General features: G+C 39.5%; 2 protein-coding genes across 3 annotated transcripts in view; both read right to left on the reverse strand.

The window, feature by feature from the left end:
• The window catches only part of JMJD1C (jumonji domain containing 1C), a 352,145-nt gene that overhangs the window by 314,196 nt on the left and 12,702 nt on the right, over positions 1 to 25,247 (reverse strand). The window lies entirely within an intron of this gene.
• LOC116533028 (suppressor of cytokine signaling 6-like) lies at positions 7,754 to 9,675 on the reverse strand. The gene is given in 2 exon segments (XM_032252662.1): positions 7,754 to 8,203; positions 8,205 to 9,675. Coding segments are annotated over 2 exon segments (1,602 nt in total). The 5' UTR covers positions 9,420 to 9,675; the 3' UTR covers positions 7,754 to 7,816.

The raw sequence follows: 25,247 nt of genomic DNA on the forward strand, positions 1-25,247 counted from the left end.
TTTGACAATGTCTGGAAATAATTTTGGTTGTCACAATCTGCAGGAAAGGAGTTGCTACTGGCATCCAGTGGATAAAGGCTAGGATGCTGCTAAACATTCCATAATGCCAGGGACAGCACTCTACAACAGAGAATTATTTGGATCCAAAATGTCAATAGTGCTGATGCTGAGAAACCCTGACTGATCCAGGTTGGCATATTTTCTAGGCACATAAATGCGAAGACAAAGAGACAAGAGAACTAAAAGACACTGATCAGAGTTAAGGCGACAGACCATGAAGGTATGTAAGGCAAAAATTTAATATGTGAGAGGCCTGACAGATCAATGAGGAAGACAAAAGTGGCCTCTGTGTTTGAAATGTTCGAATGGTTGATATGTCATCAATGAGTGATCACTCTTAGGACATTACTACATCCATCCACAAATAATGTGATAGATTTTGCAGCTTTCAACTCTGAGTGACAAAGAAACTATCATTTACTGTGAAGTTGTATGAACAAAGCAGCATGCTAGTATTGTTCACATTTGTAATTTCATTTATTCCTCATGTAATACTTGTAAGAAAGGTGTATTATCCTAATTTCATAAAGAAGACATTGCGACACAGAGAGAGGAAAGTTAGTGTATATGGTCATACAATGTGGATGACAGAGCTGGATTCACTTTAGAACAAGTGAATCTCCAAATTCACACTTTTTGAACCAAAACATAGGAGCCATTACTTATAAAAAAAAATACGGTGGGGGAAGAGACTGGCCCATAGGTTTACAAACATCTGTTTGCACACAAAGTACACATGGCCTAAGTACTTTACAGTCACACCATAGATTTGTGTATGCAAATACCTCTTTACTTTAAATGAAGACCCTCCTAATATGTGCCCTTATTTCAAACAAAATGGTGATCCATCAGACCAGAAGAGTTTATCCATGTGGAGCCTCCCCAGAACTGGGAAAACAGTATTGGTACATGTTTTTAAAATATCAATGTTCTTAAGCTACCTTTCTTAGATTAAGACCAGTTTGGGAAATAAATACGGTGCTTCTTTTTCTTAGGTAAAATATAAAACATACATTAGAGAAAAAGAAAATCAACGAGACTTTCTTAACATTTCTTGAAAAACCATCAAGTCCAGGTTCTTTTCAAAATGAGTTGAAAATGCATCTTAAAAAAAAAAACTGTACTATATTTAAAGATAACACTACTGACACTACAGCAGGGACATGTTCTCAGCATTGACTATATCCATTTAATTGAAAAGATAGCAATGAAGAGAAAATAAAAATAGTTTTATATGACATATCATATACAAGTAAGCTGAGATTAACTCTATCTTTCCCATTATTTGGCAACTGAAGATAAGTTATAGTATGGCATAAAACAGCCTAACTTAATGATGCTACGGAAACTCTAAAGTGCAGAGGTGTTTGAGGGGAGTTTGAGGGTGCTGGTAATGTGCTGTTTCTTATTCTGGGTGCTGCACATATAAGTGCATTCAGCTTTTTAAAAATGCATTGAGATATATCTTTAACACTATCATGTGTTCCATGACGACATTTTTTGGTCAATGACAGATGGCATATAGGACAATGGTCCCATAAGATTATACTGGAGCTGAGTAATTCCAATCATCTGGTGATAACGTAGCTGCCATTACATCCTAGCACAGCACATTACTCATATATTTGTGGTGATGCTGGGGTAAACAAATCTGTGTCGCTAGTCATTTAAAAAGTAAAAAATGAGGCCAGGCGCAGTAGCTCACACCTGTAATCCCAGCACTTTGAGAAGCCAAGGCGGGCAGATCACCTGAGGTCAGGAGTTCGAGACCAGCTTGGCCAACATGGCAAAACCCCGTCTCTACTAAAGCTACAAAAATTAGCTGAGGGTGGTGGTGGGTGCCTGTAATCCCAGCTACTCAGGAGGGTAAGGCAGGACAATCGCTTGAACCTGGGAGGTGGAGGCTGCAGTGAGCAGAGATCTTGCCACTGCATTCCAGCCTGGGTGACAAGAGTGAGGCTCCATCTCAAAAAAAAAAAAAAAGGAAAAAATGAGAGTATAAGCTACAGCAGCAGGAGTCACGGGAGGAAAAGCATTTAGAAAGCTTCTTCCACTCTTTCAGAGTATTGGCTGAAAGAAGAGGAGCTGAAACTGTAATTAAAGAATGCATTATGCTTCTGGAAAAATCTCAAGGAAAAGTACTGCAAGCAAGAGGAGTAGCTGTTGGATGGGGGTCTAAAAGGAATGAGTGGAGAGATTCAACACTGGGATTACAAGCGTGCACCACCAAGCCCGGCTGATTTTTGTATTTTTAATAGAAGCCAGGTTTCATCATATTGGCCAGGCTGGTCTTGAACTTCTAACCTCAAGTGATCTGCCCACCTTGGCCTCCCAAAGTGCTGGGATTACAGGTGTGAGCTGCCAGGCCAGGCCTACTTTTCCATGTTCTATACCAAGGGTCCCCAACCCCCAGACTATGGACCAGTACTGGTCCATGGCTTGTTAGAAATCAGACTGCACAGCAGGAGGTGAACTGCCTGTGAGGGAGCATTACTGCCTGAGCTCTGCCTCCTATCAAATCAGAATCCGAATTAGATTCTCACAGGACCACAAACCCTATTGTGAACTATGCATGCGAGGGATCTAGGTTGCATGCTCCTTATAAGAATCTAATGTCTAATGATCTGAGGTGGAACAGCTTCATCCCAAAACTATTCACCCCACCCCCGTCCTTGGAAAAACTGTCTTCCAAGAAACTGGACTGTGGTCCCAAAAAGGCTGGGGTCCACTATTCTATACCTCAAATGTACAAGCTGTCTGCATCCTGAGCCTTGCACATGCTACTTCCTTTATAAGAATGCACTTTCCGAGGCTCCTGACCTACTGGGCTCATTCTCAATCCTTAGGCCTCTTAAACTGCTGCCTCTTCATAAGCCCTTCATGGGCACCCTCACAGAAAGTGACTCCTCACTTATTCTTTCTTTCTTGTCCCTCTATTTATTTCCTTCACAGGACTTAGCACAATCTATAATTATTTATTTACTTGCTTATTATCTATCTTTTTCACAAGAGTGAATGAAAGCTTCTAGAGGGAAGGGACTTTGTCTTCTTTAATGACTAACTTCCAATATAAGCATTCAATAAACATCTGCTGAATGCATGAGTAAAGGAGGCATTAATAACAACAATAGTGATGACAGAAATAACAGTTAACCTTTACTGAGCACTTACCATGCACCAGGCACTTTAATGAGCAAACTATAGATAGCTCATTTAATCCATGCAACAACTAACTGTATGTGCTAAGTATTAGTTTACCAATCTTAGAAATAAGAAAACTGAGATGATGAGTTGTTATGTTGCCCAGTAGTCACACAACTTAGTGTGTAGGCAAGATAATCAAGGTAATCTCTTCAAGGTGGCCTAAAAGTTGGAAAAGAATGAAGATGGCAGAGATAGGGCAAACAGAAATAGTTATTTTACTTAACTTCTTTGCTTGCAGCTTTTCTAGTACCTTCCTCATCTCAGATTTTACTGTTACAGCTTTTCTTTTTCATCACTCCCCCCCCTAATTATTTTTAAATACTGACTCTTTTCTCCTTGCTATTTAATCTGATTCAAAATAATTTCATGGGGCCATTTTAACATTTACATGTAATATTTTAATAAAAAGCAATTCGTATTCACCATATTACAACTTTATTTTATAATAAGATGTAATCTGCACCAATAACTCTTGATCCCCCTTTTTGTCTTGCATAGTGACTCTCATAATGCAGTCAGCTCAGTTGTAGACTGTTTTGAATAAAAAGAAAATGAAGAAAAGGAAAAGCTTCCTCCTCCTTCCTTTCTATCACCTAAGAAGGTAGGTAAGAGTATAAAATACTACCCAAGTCTATCTTTAACAGCCCTTCTTTATTGTGACTGAAAATTTGCTTTGAATTAAGAAATTTTAATTATGCCTTGGTATTGTTCAATTTCATATTGTTACGACATAATCCCTCCTAGTTGTTCCCGTAACAGGCTTATATCTACAACCCTCCTCCGGGGGAAAAGCAGGTTTGGGCTCCTCGCTCTTTCCAGACAAACATGGCAACTTTCAGAGAGCTTTCTAAGCAGTTCAATCAGATAGCTGCTGCTACACTTCTAGTGGAATCCCAAGAGGAAATTTTCTTGCCAACTTCAGAAACAGCTATTTGTCAGCACAAAAGAGAATTCATTTTAAACTAAGAGGGGGCGGGGGGGGGCAATGCAACCTAGCAGAAATTCCTTTTCCTTACAGAGAAATTTTTCCTTTAAACAACATATAGAGTAAATTATAACTTTTTCTTTCTTCTTTCTCTCTTTCTTTTGAGACAAGATCTCACTTTGTCACCCAGACTGGAGTAAAGCGTGATCTCAGCTCACTGCACCCTCGACCACCTGGGCTCAAGAGATCCTCCTGCTTCAGCCCCACAAGTAGCCACCTTGCCTGACTAATTTTTTGTATTTTTTCTAATATGAAAAAAGTTTGATGAGATTAATCATGGGAAGGAAATTTTTAATCTACAATAAAGATTAAAAAGATTATAAAGAAACAGTCAGGCGAGGTGACTCATGCCTGTAATCCTAGCACTTTGGGAGGCCGAGGCTGGTGGATCCCTTGGGGTCTGGGGTTAAAGACCAGCCTGGCCAACATGGCAAAACCCCATCTCTACTAAAAATACAAAAATTAGCCACCCGTGGTGACGCAGGCCTGTAGTCCCAGGTGCTCAGGGGGCTGACGCACAAGAATCAGCTGAACCCAGGAGGCGGAGGTAGCGGTAAGCAGAGATCGCACCCACCGGACTCCAGCCTGGGCGACAGAGTAAGACTCTGTTTCAAAAAAATATAAAATAAAATGAATAAAAATAAAAGATTATAAAGGAAAAAAGCACATTAATAAATACAAATAATCACTAAAAATACAAGAAAAGAAAAAGAAAATAAATTATGCTTTTTAATATGCCAACCTCTAAGTGGCAAGTTCAAAGTGTGGATGCAGGTCAAAGCAACTGAAAATAATTCAGACAAATAACCCACCACAGTTTTGCCTGAATAACCCCAACATGAACTTAAAATCTTCACTGTTAGTTGTGAGGTACTGACTAAAATGAGTCTAGATAACTGTCACATATATCTTTAAGGTAAGTGTCAGGTGAAATTGTTAGCTTAAGTGGGGGAAATAGAAGGATGACTGATTTTCAATTGCCTGGATTTCTTTATTTCTTTCCATTTCTCTCCCTTACATTACCCTTTCCCTTATCATCTTTTTTCAACACCATTCGTAATTTAAGCAAAATCTTTGAGTATGGAGACTTGACAAAATAATGTATTTATAGTATAAAGATACTATTAAAATCTAAATCAACATATATGTAAGAATCGCAGGCTATTTTTAAGTAGATGGGAACATAACTCCTAATTTTTTATTTTATTTTATTTTTTGAGACAGAGTTTCATCACTCTTGCCGCCCAGGCTGGTGTGCAATGGTGCAATCTCAGCTCACTGCAACCTCCACCTCCTTGGTTCAAGCGATTCTCCTGCCTCAGCCTCATGAGTAGCTGTGATTACAGGCATCAGCCACCACGCCCCGCTAATTATTGTATTTTTAATAGAGAGGGGGTTTCACCATGTTGCCCAGGCTGGTCTCAAACTCCTGACCTTGGGTGATCCATCTGCCTCAGCCTCCCGAAGTGCTGGGATTACAGGTGTGAGCCACTGCATCTGGATAACTCCTAATTTTTGAAAGTACATTTTATTAGATAATAAATTCAACAGCACCTAAAACAGAAGCCTAAACTTGTTCTGTTCTTGCATATAAATTAACTTAGGGATCAGCCATTTTCACAGACCAGATGAGTGGCCAATTTACAAATGGAGGTAATAAATTCATATAAAGTTAGAAAAAAACTGGAAAAATAACAAATCTCTCAAATAACTCTAAGAATGTTTTCTTTCCAATCCAGATCACTGATCATGTTTTGAAAAAAGAAAGAAAAAATAAATGAGAATTCATGGAATCTTTTCTTCCCGTAGCTGGCAGGAAGTAGGGTATATGATGACTATGTAGCCTGACTCAGAATTACTTTTCAAAGTTTGGAAAGTTATTAATCTATAGCAAAGAGTTATAAAGCTTTATTATTAAATAAGTTTCCAGATACAAAAAGAGCTACAAATCATTTAAGTTAAAAAGTCATCATATTCTGTATATTAAGAAGCAAAGATATTTAAATTACTTCTTTTTATATTATGGAAAGAAATTAGAACAATGTGGTAGTAAATAAGTAAAAATTAATTTTAAGATTTCAGTAGCTTATCATGAGTAAAAGTTATAAATTGTCATAACTTCTTTGATTGTGATTTGGCAGTATCATAAGAAAAATCTAAAGGCATAAATACTCTTTAAGCAATTTGCCTTTTAGAAATCTTGTCCTATCAAAATACATGGACAAATGCACAAGACTATACACAGAGTAATATTCTTTGCGGCACTGTTATTGTGTTATTACTGACAGAGAAAACCTAAAGAGAAGCAAAATGTATGCTGACAAATATCATAAATTTATTGATGAGGAAACTGAGGCTCACACTGGTCAAATCAATAGTACAGAGACAAAGGCATAACACAATATGCTCTGAATAGGCTCCTCTCAAAAGTATCTTCATTTTATTCCTCAAAGCTGAGGTCAGGTATCTTGGCCTCCTCGATGCCCCCACTTCCCTCTGTATGTGAGGAGGACCCTCCTATAAGCTTCCATACCAAAAGTCAAACAATTAAGTATTTATAACGCTGTACTTTTATTAACAAAGACAGAGACTATGTTCTATATCTATTCCTACAAGTGCTAAGCACAGTGTTAGCGCATTTTTTTTAAACTTCTTTCTTCACTGAAAAGCCGAGCAGCAATGAGTGCCTCAGCACACAGAATGTGGTCTCTATATACCATTTCTTTTTTTTTTTTTTTCATCTAATATTTCTTTAATAATAATTCTAGTTCCATAGGTTTTCGTGTTATGCCAATTTGTACCCGAGTTTAATTACAGAAAAGGCAACAATTCCTAAACGGGTGGTATACATTTATTTACAATTTTTTAATGTAAGGCCATTTATTAAAATAGACAAACTATAAGATGAAAATAAAGGCAACAGAAAAATTCAACTTTTCACAACCAGAAAACTTAGGACAACCTCAGAAATAATTTAGAAAAAATTATGCTGTTGTTATATGTTGTAGATCTCCGTTCCATTACCCAAGATTATGTCAATTCATGATTCTAAATAAATCTTTTTAAAGAAATTAAAAACTCATCTTCGGTGTATACGTAAATTCTGTGTTTTATCACATCACACAGGTATGTTTATTCAACATTATCTTTTGAAAATGGCCATTTAAAAAGACATAGCAATTTCCATTCTGTAAGTTTCATTGGACTTTACTTAAGGTTGAATACACATGAAATGTGCTTTTAATGCATAAAAATCACAGTGGATAGCAGCAAAGGACTGGGCGGGGGGCATTGAGGAGAATTTGATAATTCACATTGTGATTATTCTGCACATTGATGAAAGATAATTCACACCTCTAAAACCTCAAGACTTCCCTTTTTGAAGAACCAAATGAAACCCAAGACACCTTGCTGACACTTCCCCACCCATAAACAAACTGATGACTCTTTTACACATAAAACAAACAGTTATGGCAGCAAAAGATTTTGATGGCAATGAAGTCTGTAAACTGTATTTCAATCTCTTTTCCTTATTCCCAAAGTGCAAGATGCAGGGTTCTCAATCTTTCAGTAGTGCTTCTCCTGTAAATAATCCTTCATTTTGTTTGGCAAAGGCAGTTTCTGAATTAAGTCTATCCCGGTATACTGACGTATAACAAAGCGACACAGGTACTGCAGCGAGCGCACCTGCATGAACCGGGACACTGGGTTGGTCAGTCTGACGGGGTAAGTTGCAGATCCAGGCAGCCGAGACCTTGAATAACAAAAAGCTCCATTTTCAGAGTCCCTGATTGAATGCTCAATTAGATCAACTATGGACGTGTGTCCTTCCACATCTGGCTGTTCATAAAAGCTAAACCTACCGTTTGAGTGCTCAATTCTAGTGTGAAGTGTTTTACCATGGGAGCGAAAGCTCAAGCTTAAAAGATAACGGTCGTCGGAACTGTCCCGGACAGAGAAAAGAACCATCTGGCATGTTTGCTAGCTTCCCTTCTGCCTCCCAACGTGTGATTGGTCCCCAGTACCATCCTTGTTTTGCAAGTTTTTTCAGCTCCTCTGTAAGGCTTGTCACAACCATGGGACCACTACTTTGCACTGAATCATAAACTCTTGCAACCCCAGGAGCAGAGTTAGGATCAAAATTCAAATGACAGTGCATACTTTCAGCCACGTGGGCCTCTGTGCCAGGGAGTCCACTGAAGTTCCTTTGGATTTGATTATTCTGCATTGGAGGTAGCAATGGTGAGAGTGGAGGGACATCATCGTGACCCGCCCTCAGGCTCTGCAACATGACTCCCGTGGTGCCAATCAACAAGCCATTCACCGACTGATCCACAAAGATCTCTGGGGCAACAACGAGGTCCTGGTCTAACTGACTCTCGTCTTCCGGGAAAGAGCGCCCTCCCACTTGAGGAGGAACCGCAGAGACTTCCATGGGAGAACTGTCCAGACAATAGCTACGTGATCCTTCCAAAGGATACATCCCCTCATCTAAAGGCACAGTATACTGAATGTAGTCCTGAGGCATAAGTCCAATAACGACAGGCACATGTTCATCCAGGTGAAGATGCAGGTCTCCGTTCTGTGAAGCCGAGCTCTTCAGTGAATTGGCTTGCTCTTGGCACGCGGTCTCAGGCTGGAGGTCGTGGAAATCCTTCCGGACGCCGTTCAGGGCTGGACTCGGGCTGGAAGAGTGAACCAAGGCCTTGACTCTCACCTCCATCTTGATGCAGGTCTCCTCGGAGTCTGTGGGCCGAAGAGGCCACGGCGTGGGGCTGTAGTGATGGCTGCGGAGGGAGGTGGACCGTATCGGCCTCTTAGCTCTCACGTCTTTAAAGACGATGGGTGCTGAGGAGGAGGAGAAGGTGTCCTCGTCGGCACAGCTCCCAGAGGGTGTGCCTGCCTTGCCTTTTTTCTGTTTTGCAGAAAGCCGCCTTTTTAGCGTTCCCATCAGGCTCTCGCTTTTTGATCTGTTTTTTCCGCCTTTTTCATCTTCACTGTTGATATCGCAGCTGGCCATATCTTTACCGTAGCAGCTACCAAACAAGGAATCATCTTTTCCAAAGTCACCGGCTAGCGATGGTGGTTGTACTACCATGAAATCAGTTTCTTCTTTACTTTTATTCAAGTTAAAAGATTTCCGGAAGGTTTTAAGACTAATTTTCTTCATTATGACTAGTTACCTAATCCAAGGGATCAAAATTTCTTCCTGGAATATTATCCCCAAACATCTGGAGAGCCTGCAAGGCTGCATCTATGTATTTTTCCTGCTTCATTTAACCTTTGGAGCCATTTTCTTTCTTTTCCCTGGCACCTCGCTTTTTGGTACAATCTCTAACGTGTGGGCCAGTGTTCACATTCTTCCCAGCTGGACTCTAGGCTAGACCGCACTCCTGCAGCACTGACCCGCTCGTGTCCCAGCGTGACGCTCAGCAAAGGCGCTCCGTAGAACCGGAGGCGGCCCGGCTCGGCTTCCTCGCCCAGCTCCGGCGCGACTGCCGCGCTCGCCTTCTCTTCTCGGCAACTCCTCCTCCCGCCTCCTTCCTTCTCCTCCAGGAGGGGCGCGCGGCCGCAGCGCCTCGGCCCGAGCGGGGAGCGGGTGCGGAGGAGCCGAGCGGGCCGCCCCGCGCCCACTACTCGGGCCCGCGGCGCAGGCGGGGCGTCGGGGCACGCGGGGCTAGGACTGGGGGCCGCGCGGGGCGGCTCTATATACCATTTCCAACTCAAATCATTTATGAGATAATCCTGGGGTTATCTCAAAAAACAAGGAAGCTAGTAAAGAGTACTAAAGTAATGCCAAGAGGACACAGGAGCCAACCTGGAGTCTTTCACTGGCCAGTGTGAGTATCAACAAGGAGACTAATGAACTGAAATGTCAAATATTTTGTACCCATGAATTCATAAAAAAAAAACTAAATATAATTCATCGATCACCTTTGGAGGACTCTAAGGAAACAGTTCATTAGTCTGAAAATTGATAGGCCATGCACAATGGCTCACGCCTGTAATCACAGCACTTTGGGAGACCGAGGTGGGCAGATCACCTGAGGTCAGGAGTTTGAGACCAGCCTGGCCAACATGGTGAAACCCCGTCTCTACTAAAAATAGAAAAATTAGCAGGGCATGGTGGCAGGCGCCTGTAATTCCAGCTACTTGAGAGAGTGGGGCAGTGCCATCACTTGAACCAAGGAGGTGGAGGTTGCAGTGAGCCGGGACTGCGCCACTGCACTCTAGCCAGGGCAACCAGAGAAACTCTTATCTCAAAACAAAAAAAATTTTTTAATTGATAAAGGGAAAGAATGAAGCATGTATCCTTCCTTTACTATTTAAAGCATACCTCAGGGTATAACAAAGAGTGAACAGAGGAAAAGTTCTCTATTTTAAAATATTTTAGGCCGGGCGCGGTGGCTCACGCCTATAATCCCAGCACTTTGGGAGGCCGAGGCGGGTGGATCACGAGGCCAAGAGATCGAGACCATCCTGGTTAACACGGTGAAACCCCGTCTCTACTAAAACTATAAAAAATTAGCTGGGCATGGTGGCGCGTGCCTGTAATCCCAGCTACTCAGGAGGCTGAGGCAGGGGAATTGCCTGAACCCAGGAGGTGGAGGTTGCGGTGAGCCGAGATCGCACCATTGCACTCCAGCCTGGGTAACAAGAGCGAAACTCCGTCTCAAAAAACAAAAATTTTAGCAATTAAACAAAGAATAAATTATATTTAAAAAGGACATCAACATTTTTCAACCCATGGATCTAAGCAATGATCATCAGTTGCTACTAACAGACATATGTCCCTCTGATGGATATACACAGTATCACTTATGAGGCAATTGTGCTAAAAAAAAAAATAACTCAAACCTGAATCTGATCAAGCCTCTAAAACCAATTACTGATTTGTAAGAAACATAGGAGAAGAGGAACATGGTAAATGACACCACAGGTATGTAATCAGCAAAATCAAGACTGAGGAAAACTGCAAGATAAATAACTTATTTTTTTCAACCAAAAAAAATACAAGAAAATAAGAGAAAGAGAAGAGAGGACAGAGAATGGGGAGAAGAGAGAAGAAACTTTAGAAATTTAAAAAATTTCTCTGATAACCAGTGATAATGAGCATTTTTTCATATGTTTGTTGGCCTCATGTATGTCTTCTTTTGTAAAGTATCTGTTCATATCCTTTGCCCACTTTTGAATGGGCTTGTTTGTTTTTTTCTTGTAAATCTGTTTTAGTTCTTTGTAAATTCTGGATATCAGCCCTTTGTCAGATGGGTAAACTGCAGAAATTTTTTCCCATTCTATTGGTTGCTGATTCACTCTAATGACTGTTTCTTTTGCTGGGCAGAAGCTGTGGAGTTTGATTAGGTCCCATTTGTCTATTTTGGCTTTTGTTGTCAATGCTTTTGGTGTTTTGGTCATGAAGTCCTTGCCTACACCTATGTCCTAGATTTTCTAGGTTTTGCCTAGATTTTCTTCTAGGGTTTTTATGGTGTTAGGTCTTGTGTTTAAGTCTTTAATCCATCTGGAGTTAATTTTAGTGTAAGGTGTCAGGAAGGGGTCCAGTTTCTGCTTTGTGCACATGGGTAGTCAGTTTTCCCAACACCATTTATTAAACAGGGAATCCTTTCCCCATTGTTGAAATGCAAATCAAAACAACATTGAGATACCATCTCACGCCAGTTAGAATGGAGATCATTAAAAAATCTGGAGACAACAGATGCTGGAGAGGATGTGGAGAAATAGGAACACTTTTGCACTGTTGGTGGGAGTGTAAATTAGTTCAACCATTGTGGAAGACAGTGTGGCGATTCCTCAAGGACCTAGAAACAGAAATTCCATTTGACCCAGCAATCCCATTACTGGGTATATATCCAAAGGATTATAAATTGTTCTACTATAAGGACAAGTGAACACGAATGTTCATTGCAGCACTGTTTACAATAGCAAAGACCTGGAACCAACCCAAATGCCCATCGATGGTAGACTGGACAGGGAAAATGTGGCACATATACACCATGGAATACTATGCAGCCATCAAAAACGATGAGTTTGGGTCCTTTGTAGGGACATGGATGAACCTGGAAACCATCATTCTCAGCAAACTGACACAAGAGCAGAAGATCAAACACCACATGTTCTCACTCATAGGCGGGTGTTAAACAATGAGAACACATGGACACAGGGAGGGGAGCACTACACACAGGGGTCAGCTGGGGGGAAATAGGGGAGGGACGGTGGGGGGTGGGGAGTTGGGGAGAGATAGCAATGGGAGAGATGCCAGATGTAGGTGTTGGGGAGGAAGGCAGCAAATCACACTGCCACGTGTGTACCTATGCAACAATCTTGCATGTTCTTCACATGTACCCCAAAACCTAAAATGCAATAAAATAAATGGGAAAAAAAAAAAGAAATTTAAAAAATTTGAGACCAGCATACTTCGATCTCAACTCAAGCAAACTATTTTTAAAAAGAGAAAAATAAAATAAAATAATTTGGGAAATATAAAAACGACCTAGGGGTAGCTCTCCTCTTCCAAGTCATCTCCTGCAATAACACACATAATATGATCTCTGCCTTTTCCCTACTCTCTTCTTCCAAAGGTCTCTGGCTAACTTCTAAATACTTGCATGCTGTGGGACAGTCCCTTGAATTCAAAGACATGGAACTCCACTAATCTCACTCCATGCCACTTGAGTCTTCTTCAACTTTCCTCCGTAAGTTTCATTATTTCTTCTGAGCCGTGATAGCCTCAATTTCTGTCCCAAATCATTTGTAACTCCTTCTACAAATGAAGACTGTATGACCTCAGCTAATACCATGTGATTTTCAGTACCTACCTATAGTCAGTTTATATTTTCCTGCTCAATTCTTAGGTTTGGCCATATGACTTGCCTAGAACAGTGAAATGTGACCAGAAAAGTGACATGCCAGTTCTGAGCAGAGGCTTTAAATGCATGTTTCCACTAGTTCTGTTGCTTTTTCCTTTGGTTATAATAAAAACAACATGTCCCAAATAAGGGTTGTTTCTTTAGTCTGAATACTGGAATGAAAATAGAGGTAAGGCAGAGCCCCAGCGAATTATAACATGTAACATATGAAAGAAACAAAACTTTGTTATTGCACATGTTATCTGAACATGTTAGTGCAGCACAACCTGGCAAAAATACCTAAGGATAAAAATGGAATGAGAGAAATGTTACATTATTCACAGAAGATTTTTTCCAAAAGTAGCACCCAACTTCTTTTCCTTTAGAACTTGATTAATCTTAGTTTACTGAAAAAAAGAATCTCCCAAATGAAAGGAAAACATATGGCCACAAAAATTTGTACGTATAGATTCACAGCAGCATTATTCATAACAGCCAAAAAATGGCAACAACCCAAATATCCATCAACTGATGATATAAAATGTATAGGTATACAATGGAATATTATTCAGTAATAAAATGAAGTACCAATAAATGCTACAACTTCTTGCAACGTGAAAGAAGTCAGTCACTAAAAGCCCGCCTATTATATGTTTCCATTTATATGAAATGTCCAGGACAAATATATAGAGACAGAAATGATATTAGTGTTTGCCTCAGCTGGATGAGTTGAAGGAAATGGGCAGTGACTGCCAAAAGACACGGAGTTTCTTTTAGAGGTGATGAAGAATTTCAGATTGACTGTGGTAATGGCTGCAGAGCTTTGTAAACATGCTAAAAACCATAGAACTTTGTACTTTAATTGGGTGAATTACACGGTATGTGAATTATGCCTCAATAAAGCTATTACTTTAAAAGTCTATGAATGAATGGTTTTAGAAAGTTAAGAAAATTATAAAGTAAGTAACAAGTCGATCTTCTGCTCTAAAGTTGTTCAAGCTTTCTTTGCAAACTGGGAGTAAAAACCTGCCTAAAAAGCCCTAAGTACCTGGAAGACAGTAGGCAAGTAGCTAACTTCAGAAAAAACATGAGGATAAAAGCTCAGGTAAATTTTGTTTGAAAACAGATCCCAAACATAACCTTCACATGATGTGGTCTAAGAAAATCAAATCCTTCAGAAAACAAAGAAAAGACAATCTGTATAAAGTTGCAGTAGTTATACTTCATCTTGGACAGATGAAGGACATACATATCAAAGAGTGATACAGTTTCTGTAATAAAAGTATCATGAGCATATATTACAGCAATGAAATCAGGAGTTAGATACTGACAGTTTCTCCTCAATAAGTATATAACATGACTAAAAATACAGCAGGTCACTAATCTAATAAAAACAAAGAATGAAGACCAAGAGCAGTAGGTCTGAGGATGGGAGTGAATCACGTAGTCTGCGTTAAGAAGATGAATTATCAACATGCTGTACAGTCATAAAAGTGACCATTCTTCTGCCTTTAATATTCTCATCACCCAAGAAACAAAGGGCTTCAGATAAGCTTTACATATCTGAAAAAAATCCCTTATCTGATTACTATTAAAACTTGTTTTATTTTTGGCACTAATGAAAAAGAAGCTACTTTCACATTTTCCACTTCCAAAACATGTAATTTTTAACCTTCCTAAACAACGTAAATTATATTTAATTTTGTCTTTCCTTAACTAAACAATATCATCACTTTAAATATCATTACTATATAGCAATGCCCTCAGGAGTCAACGAGGTAAAAGTGTGGGACTCTTGATCCTACACCCCCACCAAAAAACCTGGAAAATGTAGTTCCAAATTATGAAACCTGAATAAAAACAGATTAAAAAGAGATATATCACTCAAGTTTTCTAGGACTCTTAAGCTATTTTTTTTGATTGTGTGAAGCCCACTTAAAACAAGATCTACCTTCTTAACAAACGTATAAGTATACAATACAGTGTTATGGTTAACTACAGCACAGTGTCACAAAGATATCTAGAACTTGTTTATCTTGCATAATTGAATCTTTATGTCTACTGAACAACAACTCTTCAAAATTCCACCTCGCTTGAGCCCCTGGGAACCACCATTCTACCCTCTGCTACTATGACTTTGACTATTGTAGATTCTTCTTATCAGTAAAATCATACAGTATTTGCCCTTCTAATTGGCTTATTCACTGAAACAATATCCTCAAAGTTCATCTGCGTTGTCAAACACAACAGGAATTCCTTCTTTTTCTAAGCCTGAATAATATTCCATTGTATGTATATACCACATTTCCTTTATTCATCAATGGACATCTAGGTTGTTTCCACATCTGAAGAGAAATGCAATAAACACAGGCGTGCTAATATCTCTTCAAGATTCTGATTTCAATTCTTTTGGATAAATACTCAGAAGCAGGATTGCCGGATCATATGGTAGTTCTCTTTTTAATTCTCTGAGGAACCGTCATACTATTTTCCACAGCAGCTGCACCATTTTGCAACCCCAAACCCGGTAAGTAGACAAGGGTTCCAATTTCTCCACATCCTCACGCTTACTATATTTTCTTTTTTGATAATAGCTGTTTTTAATGGATGCACTAAAAAGCAGACAACAAAACTTCTCAACTTGTGTAAAATGTATAGGCAAGACTGATTAGAGACCAATACACTAACGTAGATCATGGCCTACATGTCAACTGAAAAAAATTTACATTCTAGTCTCCATATCAAAGATATAATGGAAAAAAAACAGTTTAGAGAATACTGAAGAGTATCCTTTCAGCCATGTCTGAAAGGCTATACACCCAAATACTAAGAAAAAAAAGAAAAATCAAACAATTAAAAACAAATTCAGAATTGAATCTCATTATCTTAAGCCCTGTTCATTAAGGATTTATATATTCAAATGTCTGAACTTTATTTTATGCAAGTTTTTTTTTTTTTTTTTTTTTTTTTGAGACGGAGTTTCGCTCTTGTTACCCAGGCTGGAGTGCAATGGCGCGATCTCGGCTCACCGCAACCTCCGCCTCCTGGGTTCAGGCAATTCTCCTGCCTCAGCCTCCTGGGTAGCTGGGATTACAGGCACACGCCACCATGCCCAGTTAATTTTTTGTATTTTTAGTAGAGACGGGGTTTCACCATGTTGACCAGGATGGTCTCGATCTCTTGACCTCGTGATCCACCCACCTCGGCCTCCCAAAGTGCTGGGATTACAGGCGTGAGCCACCGCGCCCGGCATATGCAAGTATTTAAAATGCAAACTTATAAACATACACAATATCAAAGAAAACATGTTAAAATATTTCAGAAGAAAATCATTATTGAATAAATCCTCATTTTGGGTAAAGTTATGTATGTTAAAATGGTTTGCATGATATTTACAAATCATTTTTACCTATTATAATGCTATTGCCTCAAAAAACTCTACTAACACTTAGGAGTCTACTTTGTACCTACACTAAACATACTCATATTAAGTAGATCAGCCTTGAATTAGTCATATTTTAAGGTCTTACTAGGGGTAAATGTAAATAACCCACTGAGAGGCCTGGCATATAATTCATGTGTTATTTAGAACTGTCCATAATAAACACATGTTTTAAATGTAGGGCCAGGCACGGTGGCTCATGCCTATAATCTCAGCACTGTGGGAGGCCAAAGTGGGAGGGCTGCTTGAGCCCAGGAGTTCAAGATAAGTTTGGTAACATGGTGAAACCCCATCTCTACAAAAAAATACAAAAATTAGCCAGGCATGGTTGTGCACACTTGTAGTCCCAGCCACTTGGGAGGCTGAGGTGGGAGGATCACTTGAGCCTGGAAAGGGGAGGTTGCAATGAGCCAAGACCATGCCACCTTATTTCAGCCTGGGCAACAGAGGGAGACCCTGTCTCCAAAAAAAAAAAAAAAAAAAAAACCAAAAAGCAAAGAACCGTGACAGGGTATGGGAGCTCACATTTGTAATCCCAGCACTTTGGGAGGCTAACGTGGGTGGATCACTTGAGGTCAGAAGTTCAAGGCCAGCCTGGCCAACATGGCAAAACCTTATCTCTACTAAAAATACATAAAGTAGCCAAGTGTCATGGCGCATGCCTGTAATCCCAGCTACTCAAGAGGCTGAGGCAGGAGAATCGCTTGAACCCGGGAGGCCGAGGGTGCAGTGACCCGAGATCGCGCCACTGCAATCCAGCCTGGGCAACAGAGCAAGACTCTGTCTTGATCTATAAATAAATAAATGTTTAACTATAGAAGGTAGCCTGGTTTAAAAAAAACACATAAAACAGTCATGATAATGCACTTTTCAAATGTTTCTCCTCTGTATATCACTTTAGAATTATCACACATATGAAGTATTTACATTCATATAAGATAGACTTCATAATCCCCATTTTATGAATGAGGACACAAAGACATAAAAACTGAATAAAGTGCCCAAGATTACCAGTCCTTAAGAGACAGGATCACATCTTGAACCCAGGTCTCTGGATCATGAACCTGCAAGACACTGTAGCTGACTCAGGACACATGAATGTCCACATTATCAGCTGATTTTGGTGCCATTTTATTGAATGCTTTGAACAGAGTTTATGATATTTTAGTTATATGAATTGGAAAGGCATGGAACTTCAAACCATGTAAATTTTACAGTAGCTACAAAGGTGTTTTAGAAGACAAAGAATGATTCACTAAAAAAGACTGCAAAGATACTGATGTTAATTGAGCTTTTATTTCGCAGTTAAAAACTTTGTTGCTAATTGTGTCACATTTTTCAGCCCTTTCCCCCATACTTTTAAAAGGTACTAAATCTATGATCCTGTTCAAATTTTGTAAATTTTGTTTCATTAAGAATACTACTACTGTTTCTGCCACATGATTACTTTATTAATTCTCCAGCAAAATCATCACGTATGAACAAACAGATAATGGTCCTGAGAGAGAAAAGGAGGGAGAGAAGAAGGGAGACAGGGACAGGGTAAAGACTTCATTTTGGTATTTAAAATACAGTCAATTTTATCATTTTTCTAATGGCAGTAAATAAGACTACACTATAATTTCTAAGGAAAATATTTTCCTTCCTGTGTTGAAATAACATGCCAAATGGCTACCAAAGAAATATACTTATTTATGTACATTTCTATATTGATTCCAATTGTGAAACATCTTGCAATAAAATGAAATAAAAATAAAAATAAAATGATGACAGAGCAAGACTCCGTCTCAAAAAAAAAAAACCTGCCAGCTCTTTAATTCTCCTTTCACCCACAACTGCCAATATAGTACATTCTTTGTTCAACTCTACTATTTCTTGGAATTAAAGGAAAGGGAATCAATTTTTTTCTTTCGAGACAGAGTATCACTCTGTCACCCAGACTGGAGTGAAGTGGTGTAACCTCGGCTCACTGTAACCTCTGCCTCCCCGGGTTCAAGCAACTCTCCTGCCTCAGCCTCCCAAGTAGCTAGAACTACAGGTGCGTGTCACCACACCCTGCTAACTTTTTTATTTTTAGTAGAGACAAGGTTTCACCATGTTGGCCAGGCTGGTCTCAAACTCCCGACCTTGTGATCCACCTTCCTCGGCCTCCCAAAGTGCTGGGATTACAGGCGTGAGCCACCATGCCCAGTCAATTATTTTTATTTTATTTTATTTTACTTTACTTTATTTTATTTTTTGGATATAGGGTTTCATTCTAACTTGGAATCAATTCTTACGGATAAAAAGATCAAACTTTGAATCCAAAATCTAGACTATTCAGAGAAACATGAGCTGCACAGCTCTAGATAACAGCAATAAAAACAGAATAATGAATAATAATTACTGAACACATACTACATATCACCCAATATGCCAAGTGCTTCAAATGATCTTCAAAATAACTCCTGGAAGTAGATACTATTATTATACCCATTTTGCAGATGGGGCTGAGTCTTAGAGCTAAGTGATCCATGCAAAAAAACTTAGCTCTTAAGTAACACACAAAGGAAGATTTGAAGACAAAGGGCCTGAGAAATACGCTTAGGCCTTTAATGTTCCCAAAGCTCTCAACCTAAAGGCCACAGGCCATTTTTAATACTTCCAAAATCTAAATGAAACAGTAATTTAAATGCAAAAATTCCCTAACTAAAATTGTAGGGTTTTTTAGGGGGGTTGTGGGGGCTTTTAGTTCAACTTAGTTCAATTCAGTATAGATACTATATGCTGCCCTAATTAAAATCTTTTGTTAAAAACAGGGAGGCAAATTATTTTTTTTCCAGTTTTTTTTTTTTTTTTTTTTTTTTTTTTAATAGAGACGGGGTTTCACCATGTTGGTCAGGCTGGTCTTGAACTCCCGACCTCATGATCCACCCGCCTTGGCCTCCCAAAGTCCTGGGATTACAGGCATGAGCCGCCGTGCCCAGCCAATGGAGGCAAGTTAATAATTAAAGGTTTTGAGCAAAAATGTTTTTATAATGTGGAATTCATAGTGGAAAAAACAATTTAAGAGATCCCTTCTGTGAAAAGTTTGGGAGACAATGGACTATATGACCTGCATGATCTATGACAGATCTAACATGTGAGTTTCTGCTAAAGGCTTCTATACCAGAAATGTGCCTGCCCTACCCTTATTCCTGTCCCTTACTCCCTCTGAATACCATATTCACAACCCACCAGCAGCTTTTTATTCTTACAGAGAAGCCTAAGAAACTGAAATTGGCTCTCACTGGCATATGCTGAAAACGCTAAAGCTGACTCAACATTATTCTCTGCTGTGAATCCTGAGCATTTTTTTCTCTCATTTATCTGGTTTCTTCCCTTTACTTTCAGATTCTCCTGACTACTTGTCCATTAATTTTGACAACTTTCATAGTTCTGCTCCTTCAACTCCTAACATCTCCTGGTGACTGCTTGGTGTATGATCATTGAGTCTCTGTCCTAGCCTCCTCTGGGATGTGGGTCATTTTGATGGGTTAAGTATGTAACCAGAAGCTTGTGTTTCATGGTCACTGTTTTCTCTATTCTGCTTCCTTGCTCATGCCACTTGAGCTGCTATAAGCCACATTCTGCCATGACACCCTTTAATTGATCATTCTGTTATGGCTGATTTGGGTTGAGGTATATTCCATAAAATGCTATGGGTGGCCTACAGACAAAAAGTGTAATACTGTATCATATCTAATGAATAAAGTCATTGCTTGTTTCTGTACTCTTCTGGCCATGCAAATTCCTAAAGGATGTGATTTAGGAAATATATAGGTACACAGACTACAACAATAAAACAGGGCAGACAACATTCCTGCTCTAATAGAGCTTATATTCCAAGTGGAGGAGGAAACAGAAAACAAGAACAACAACCAGTAGTGAGTACAATGCAGAGAGCTGCGGTAATAAATGAAGGAGTCACCATGCAGTCTGAATAGCATTAAGAAGCCAATGTAGGTAAGACAGCTGCTTACTCTGGAGCAGGGAACAGCAGAATCAACAATCCTAAGGCAAAAAGTAGGATGAGAGGTTTACAGAAACAGAAAAAAGGCCAATGAGACTGAAACTTAGGGGGCCAGAAGGATAAGGATATTAAGATGAATTTGTAAAGGCAAGCAGGGACCAGCTCACACAGGGCTTTGTGGGCAAACACGAAATTTAATCTAAGTGCAAGGAAAGCCATCGGGGGGGAGTTTTAAGTAGTTCTCTCACTTGTGTACTAAAAACGCCACTCTGCTTGCTATGCAGATTTTAACAAGTCAAGAATAGAAAAAAGGGGACCAGGCACGGGGGTGGCTCACACCTATAACCCCAGCACTTTGGGAGGCCTTGGCAGGCAGATCACTTGAGACCAGGAGTTTAACACCAGCCTGTCTCTACAAAAAATGAAAATAAATTATTAGCTGAGCATGGTGGTACAAGCCTGCAGTCCCAGCTACCCGGGAGGCTGAGACAGGGAGGATCACTTGAGCTTAGGAGTTTGAGGGGAACTATGATCATACCACTTATCTTCATTTAAAAAAGCTTCCTGGAGTGATTTTTAGCAAGGCATACATGTTCTTCTTAGAACCAGGCATAAAAAGAAGGGAGGATGCTAAATAACATAACGGAATTTCATGGTAAGATGATTGAAAATGCAAGGTTTTAGAGATGGATTAAGTATTTTCAAGGGTTTGAACTGAATGGGACTGGAAGCTTCATAGCAGAGCAGAAGTTCACAACTTGAGATTCTGTAATAATGGCTCTGATTATTCAACCATATAGCTAATTATAAATCTAATTATACTGGGCTTTTTAAAAAATTACTGCCTCCTGCCCAGAGATTCTGATTTAGTTGGTCTGGGGTAGAAACTGAGAATGTTTGTTCAAGAAGCATCACAGATGATGTGAGTATAGGTTGTACAAACAATTTCAAGATAAATAGTGTGGAGACACTTTTGAGAATGCAAAACAAACAGGATGCAAATAGAGCTTTTAAACACAAAATAGATAGCTCCCCTCCCCCTGCAGTACTACCTGCTCTCGACACACACATAATCTAAAACAACAGCCTTGAGATAAAGTCTTGGAGGTGGGATTCAGAATCGAAAGCCTGGCATCCATGAAAAGGCAAACGTGTACAATTTCTCCCCCCGCCAAAATTTTACTTAGTCTTTCTTCTCTCCAATAAGAACTTACTGGTAACCACACATTCTCAACCATATAGCAGTACCTTCTATTTAATAGTTGCTAATTTGGCAGGTAAGAAAATTTTTATCTGGATTTCTTTAATAATCAATGAGACCAAAAACACTTTCTAAGTGTGACATGCCAAAATTTATTAACATGCAAGTGTTACTCAGTCTTCCTCCTCTACTCATTCTGCCCTTCTAAAGAGGAAAGATTTGCTGGGACTAAGTGGATCAACATAATAAAGAAGAAAATGTCGATGAGAAGAGACCTTGTTGGCTGGGGTTTAGGGGAGAAAGCTTTAGAGTTTGACCAGTGAGAAGCTCCTGGGCGGCAAGAATAAAAGAAAAGAGAAAAGGAACTTGTAAAAAAATACTAATGTGGTTATGAATTCAGTTCCCTTTAACACACTCTTTGAAGACAAATAGAATTACTTTTTAATTCTTGAATTGCTTCTTGAACAAGTCCCCAGTTCAGATCTTGCACCATGTACTTTTCTGGATTAGCTGGGATTATGTCCAGGCCATTTTCCTGGCCACCTGGAATAGCCTAGCTACTTTTGTAAATTTTCTGTTGATATCCTTTACACGTTTTTCTTCTGAGATTTACTTATTTTTTAATAAAATTTATTTCTTTTTTTTTTTTTTTTTTTTTTTTTTTTTGAGACGGTGTTTCGCTCATGTTACCCAGGCTGGAGTGCAATGGCGCGATCTCGGCTCACCGCAACCTCCGCCTCCTGGGTTCAGGCAATTCTCCTGCCTCAGCCTCCTGAATAGCTGGGATTACAGGCACGCACCACCATGCCCAGCTAATTTTTTGTATTTTTAGTAGAGACGGGGTTTCACCGTGTTGACCAGGATGGTCTCGATCTCTTGACCTCGTGATCCACCCGCCTTGGCCTCCCAAAGTGCTGGGATTACAGGCTTGAGCCACCGCGCCCGGCCAATAAAATTTATTTCTTAAGGCTGTTTTAGGTTCGAAGCCAAACTGAGTGAAAAGTACAGTTCCCATTTACCACCTGTCCCTACACGGACACAACCTCCCCCAATATCAGCATCCCACACAAGGGATGTTACCATCAATAATATATTTGTTGCCATCAATGGTAACAAAATATATTTGTTACCATCAATGAACCTACACTGACACAATATTATCAACCAAAGTCCATAGTTAACATTAAGGTTCACTCTTCATGTTTTACATTCTTCCATTTTTGACATATGTATAATGACACGTATCCACTATGACAGTACTGTACATAATAGCTTTGCTGCCCTAAAAATCTTGTTTTGACTATTCATCCCTCTGTCCCCTGTAACCCATAATAATGACTAATCTTTTTACAGTCTCCATAGTTTTGCCTTTTCTAGATGTCATACAGTCATAATGTGTAGCCTTTTCACATTGGTTTCATTACTAATATGAATTTAAGGTTCCTCCATGTCTCTTCATGGCCTGATAGTTCATTTTTTTTCTAGTGCTAATATTTCATTGTCTAAACGTGACTTAATTCATTTATCCATTTGCCTACTAAAAGGCATCTTGGTTACTTCCAAGTTGTGACAATTATGAATACAACTGTTATAAACATTTGTGTGCAGGTTTTTGTGTGGACATGTTTCAATTCACTTGGGAAAATACTCAGAAGTATGATTTCTGGGTTAAATGGTTAAGAGTATGTTTAAAAAGTTTTGTTAAAAACTGCCAAACCGTCTTTAAAGGTGGTTGTGCCAGCCAGGTACAATGGCTCACACCTGTAATCCCAGCACTTTGGCGGGCTGAGGCGGGTGAATTACCTGAGGTCAGAAGTTCGAGACCCGCCTGGCCAACATGGTGAAACCCTGTCTCCACTAAAAATATAAAAAATTAGCCAGGCATGGTGGTGGGCACCTGTAATCCCAGATACTCGGGAGGCTGAGGCGGGAGAATCACTTGAACCCGGAAAAATGGAGGTTGTAGTGAGCTGAGACTGTACCACTCCTTCCCGCCTGGGCAACAGAGCAAGACTCCGTCTCAAACAAACAAAAAAAAAGGCCAGGTGCGGTGGCTCATGGCTGTAATCCTAGCACTTTGGGAGGCCGAGGTGGGCAGATCACGAGGTCAAGAGATCCAGACCATCCTGGCCAACATGATGAAACCCCATCTCTACTAAAAATACAAAAATTAGCTGGGTGTGGTGGCGCACGCCTGTAGTCCCAGCTACTTGGGAGGCTGAGGCAGGAGAATGCTTGAACCCAGGAGGTGGAAGTTGCAGTGAGCCGAGATTGCACCACTGCACTCCAGCCTGGCACCTGGCGATGGAGCGAGACTCCGAATTAAAAAAAAAGAAAAAAGAAAATAAAAGTGGCTGTGCCACTTTGCATTTCCACTAGCAATGGATGAGTTCCTATTGTTTCATGTACTGGCCAGCATTTTGTGTCATCAAGGTTCTGGATTTTGGGCATCCTAATAGGTATACGGTGGTATGTCACATTGTTTTAATTTGTGTTTTCCTGACAACATATGATGTGGTACATACATCTTTTCACATGTTCACTTGCCATCTACAAATCTTTGGTGAGGTGTCTGTTAAGGTGTTTAGCTCATTTTTTAATCAGATTGTTTATATTCTTACTGTTGAGGTTGATTATTTGTATATTTTAAGTAGTAGTCATTTATCAAATATACTTTTCGCAAATATTTTCCTCCCAGCCTGTGGCTTGTCCTTTAATTTTCTTCACAGTGTCTTCTACAGAGAGAAAAAAAATTTAATGAAGGTACAGCTTATCAAGTCTTATCAATGACTTTCTGGATACTACACCAAAGACACAATTGTGGATTGTACCCAGCCTGGTGTAAGGTCTGTGTCTAGACTGATTTCTTTTTTATGTGAATGTCAGGTTATTTCAACATTATTTTTTGAAAATATTGTATCTTTTTTCCATTGTACTGCCTTTATTCCTTTGTCAAAGATCATTTGACTATATTTACATGGGTCTATGGCTGGGCTTTACTGTGTTCCACTGATCTATTTGTCCCTTCTTTCACTAGTGCCATACAGCCTTGATAATTACAGTCTTGAACTTGGGCAGTGTCAATTCGCCAACTTTGTTCTTTTCCTTTAATATTGTGTTGACTGTTCTGGATCTTCTGCTTCTCCATGTAAACTTTAGGGTCAGTTTCTTAATAGCCACAAAGTAAATTAGTGGGATTTTGACTGGGATTGCATTGAATCTAAAGATCAAGTTGGGAGGAACTGACATTCTGATGATGTTGTGTCTCCTCTCCATGAACACAGAATATTTCTACATTTATTTAGTTGTTCTGTTTTCGTCCATCAGTTTTGTAGGTTTCTTTACATAGATCTTGTACATATTTTTTTAGATTTATACCTACAATTTTCATTCTGGGGGTTGCTAATGTAAATAGTATTGTGTTTTTAATTTCAAATTCCACTTGTTCACTGCTGACAATATAAGAAAGTGATAGTGGTTTATAAGTTCTAGAAGTAATT

The sequence above is a fragment of the Sapajus apella genome, unplaced genomic scaffold (assembly GCF_009761245.1).
Source record: "Sapajus apella isolate SASKATOON/1434 unplaced genomic scaffold, GSC_monkey_1.0 scaffold78, whole genome shotgun sequence".
NCBI lineage: Eukaryota > Metazoa > Chordata > Mammalia > Primates > Cebidae > Sapajus > Sapajus apella.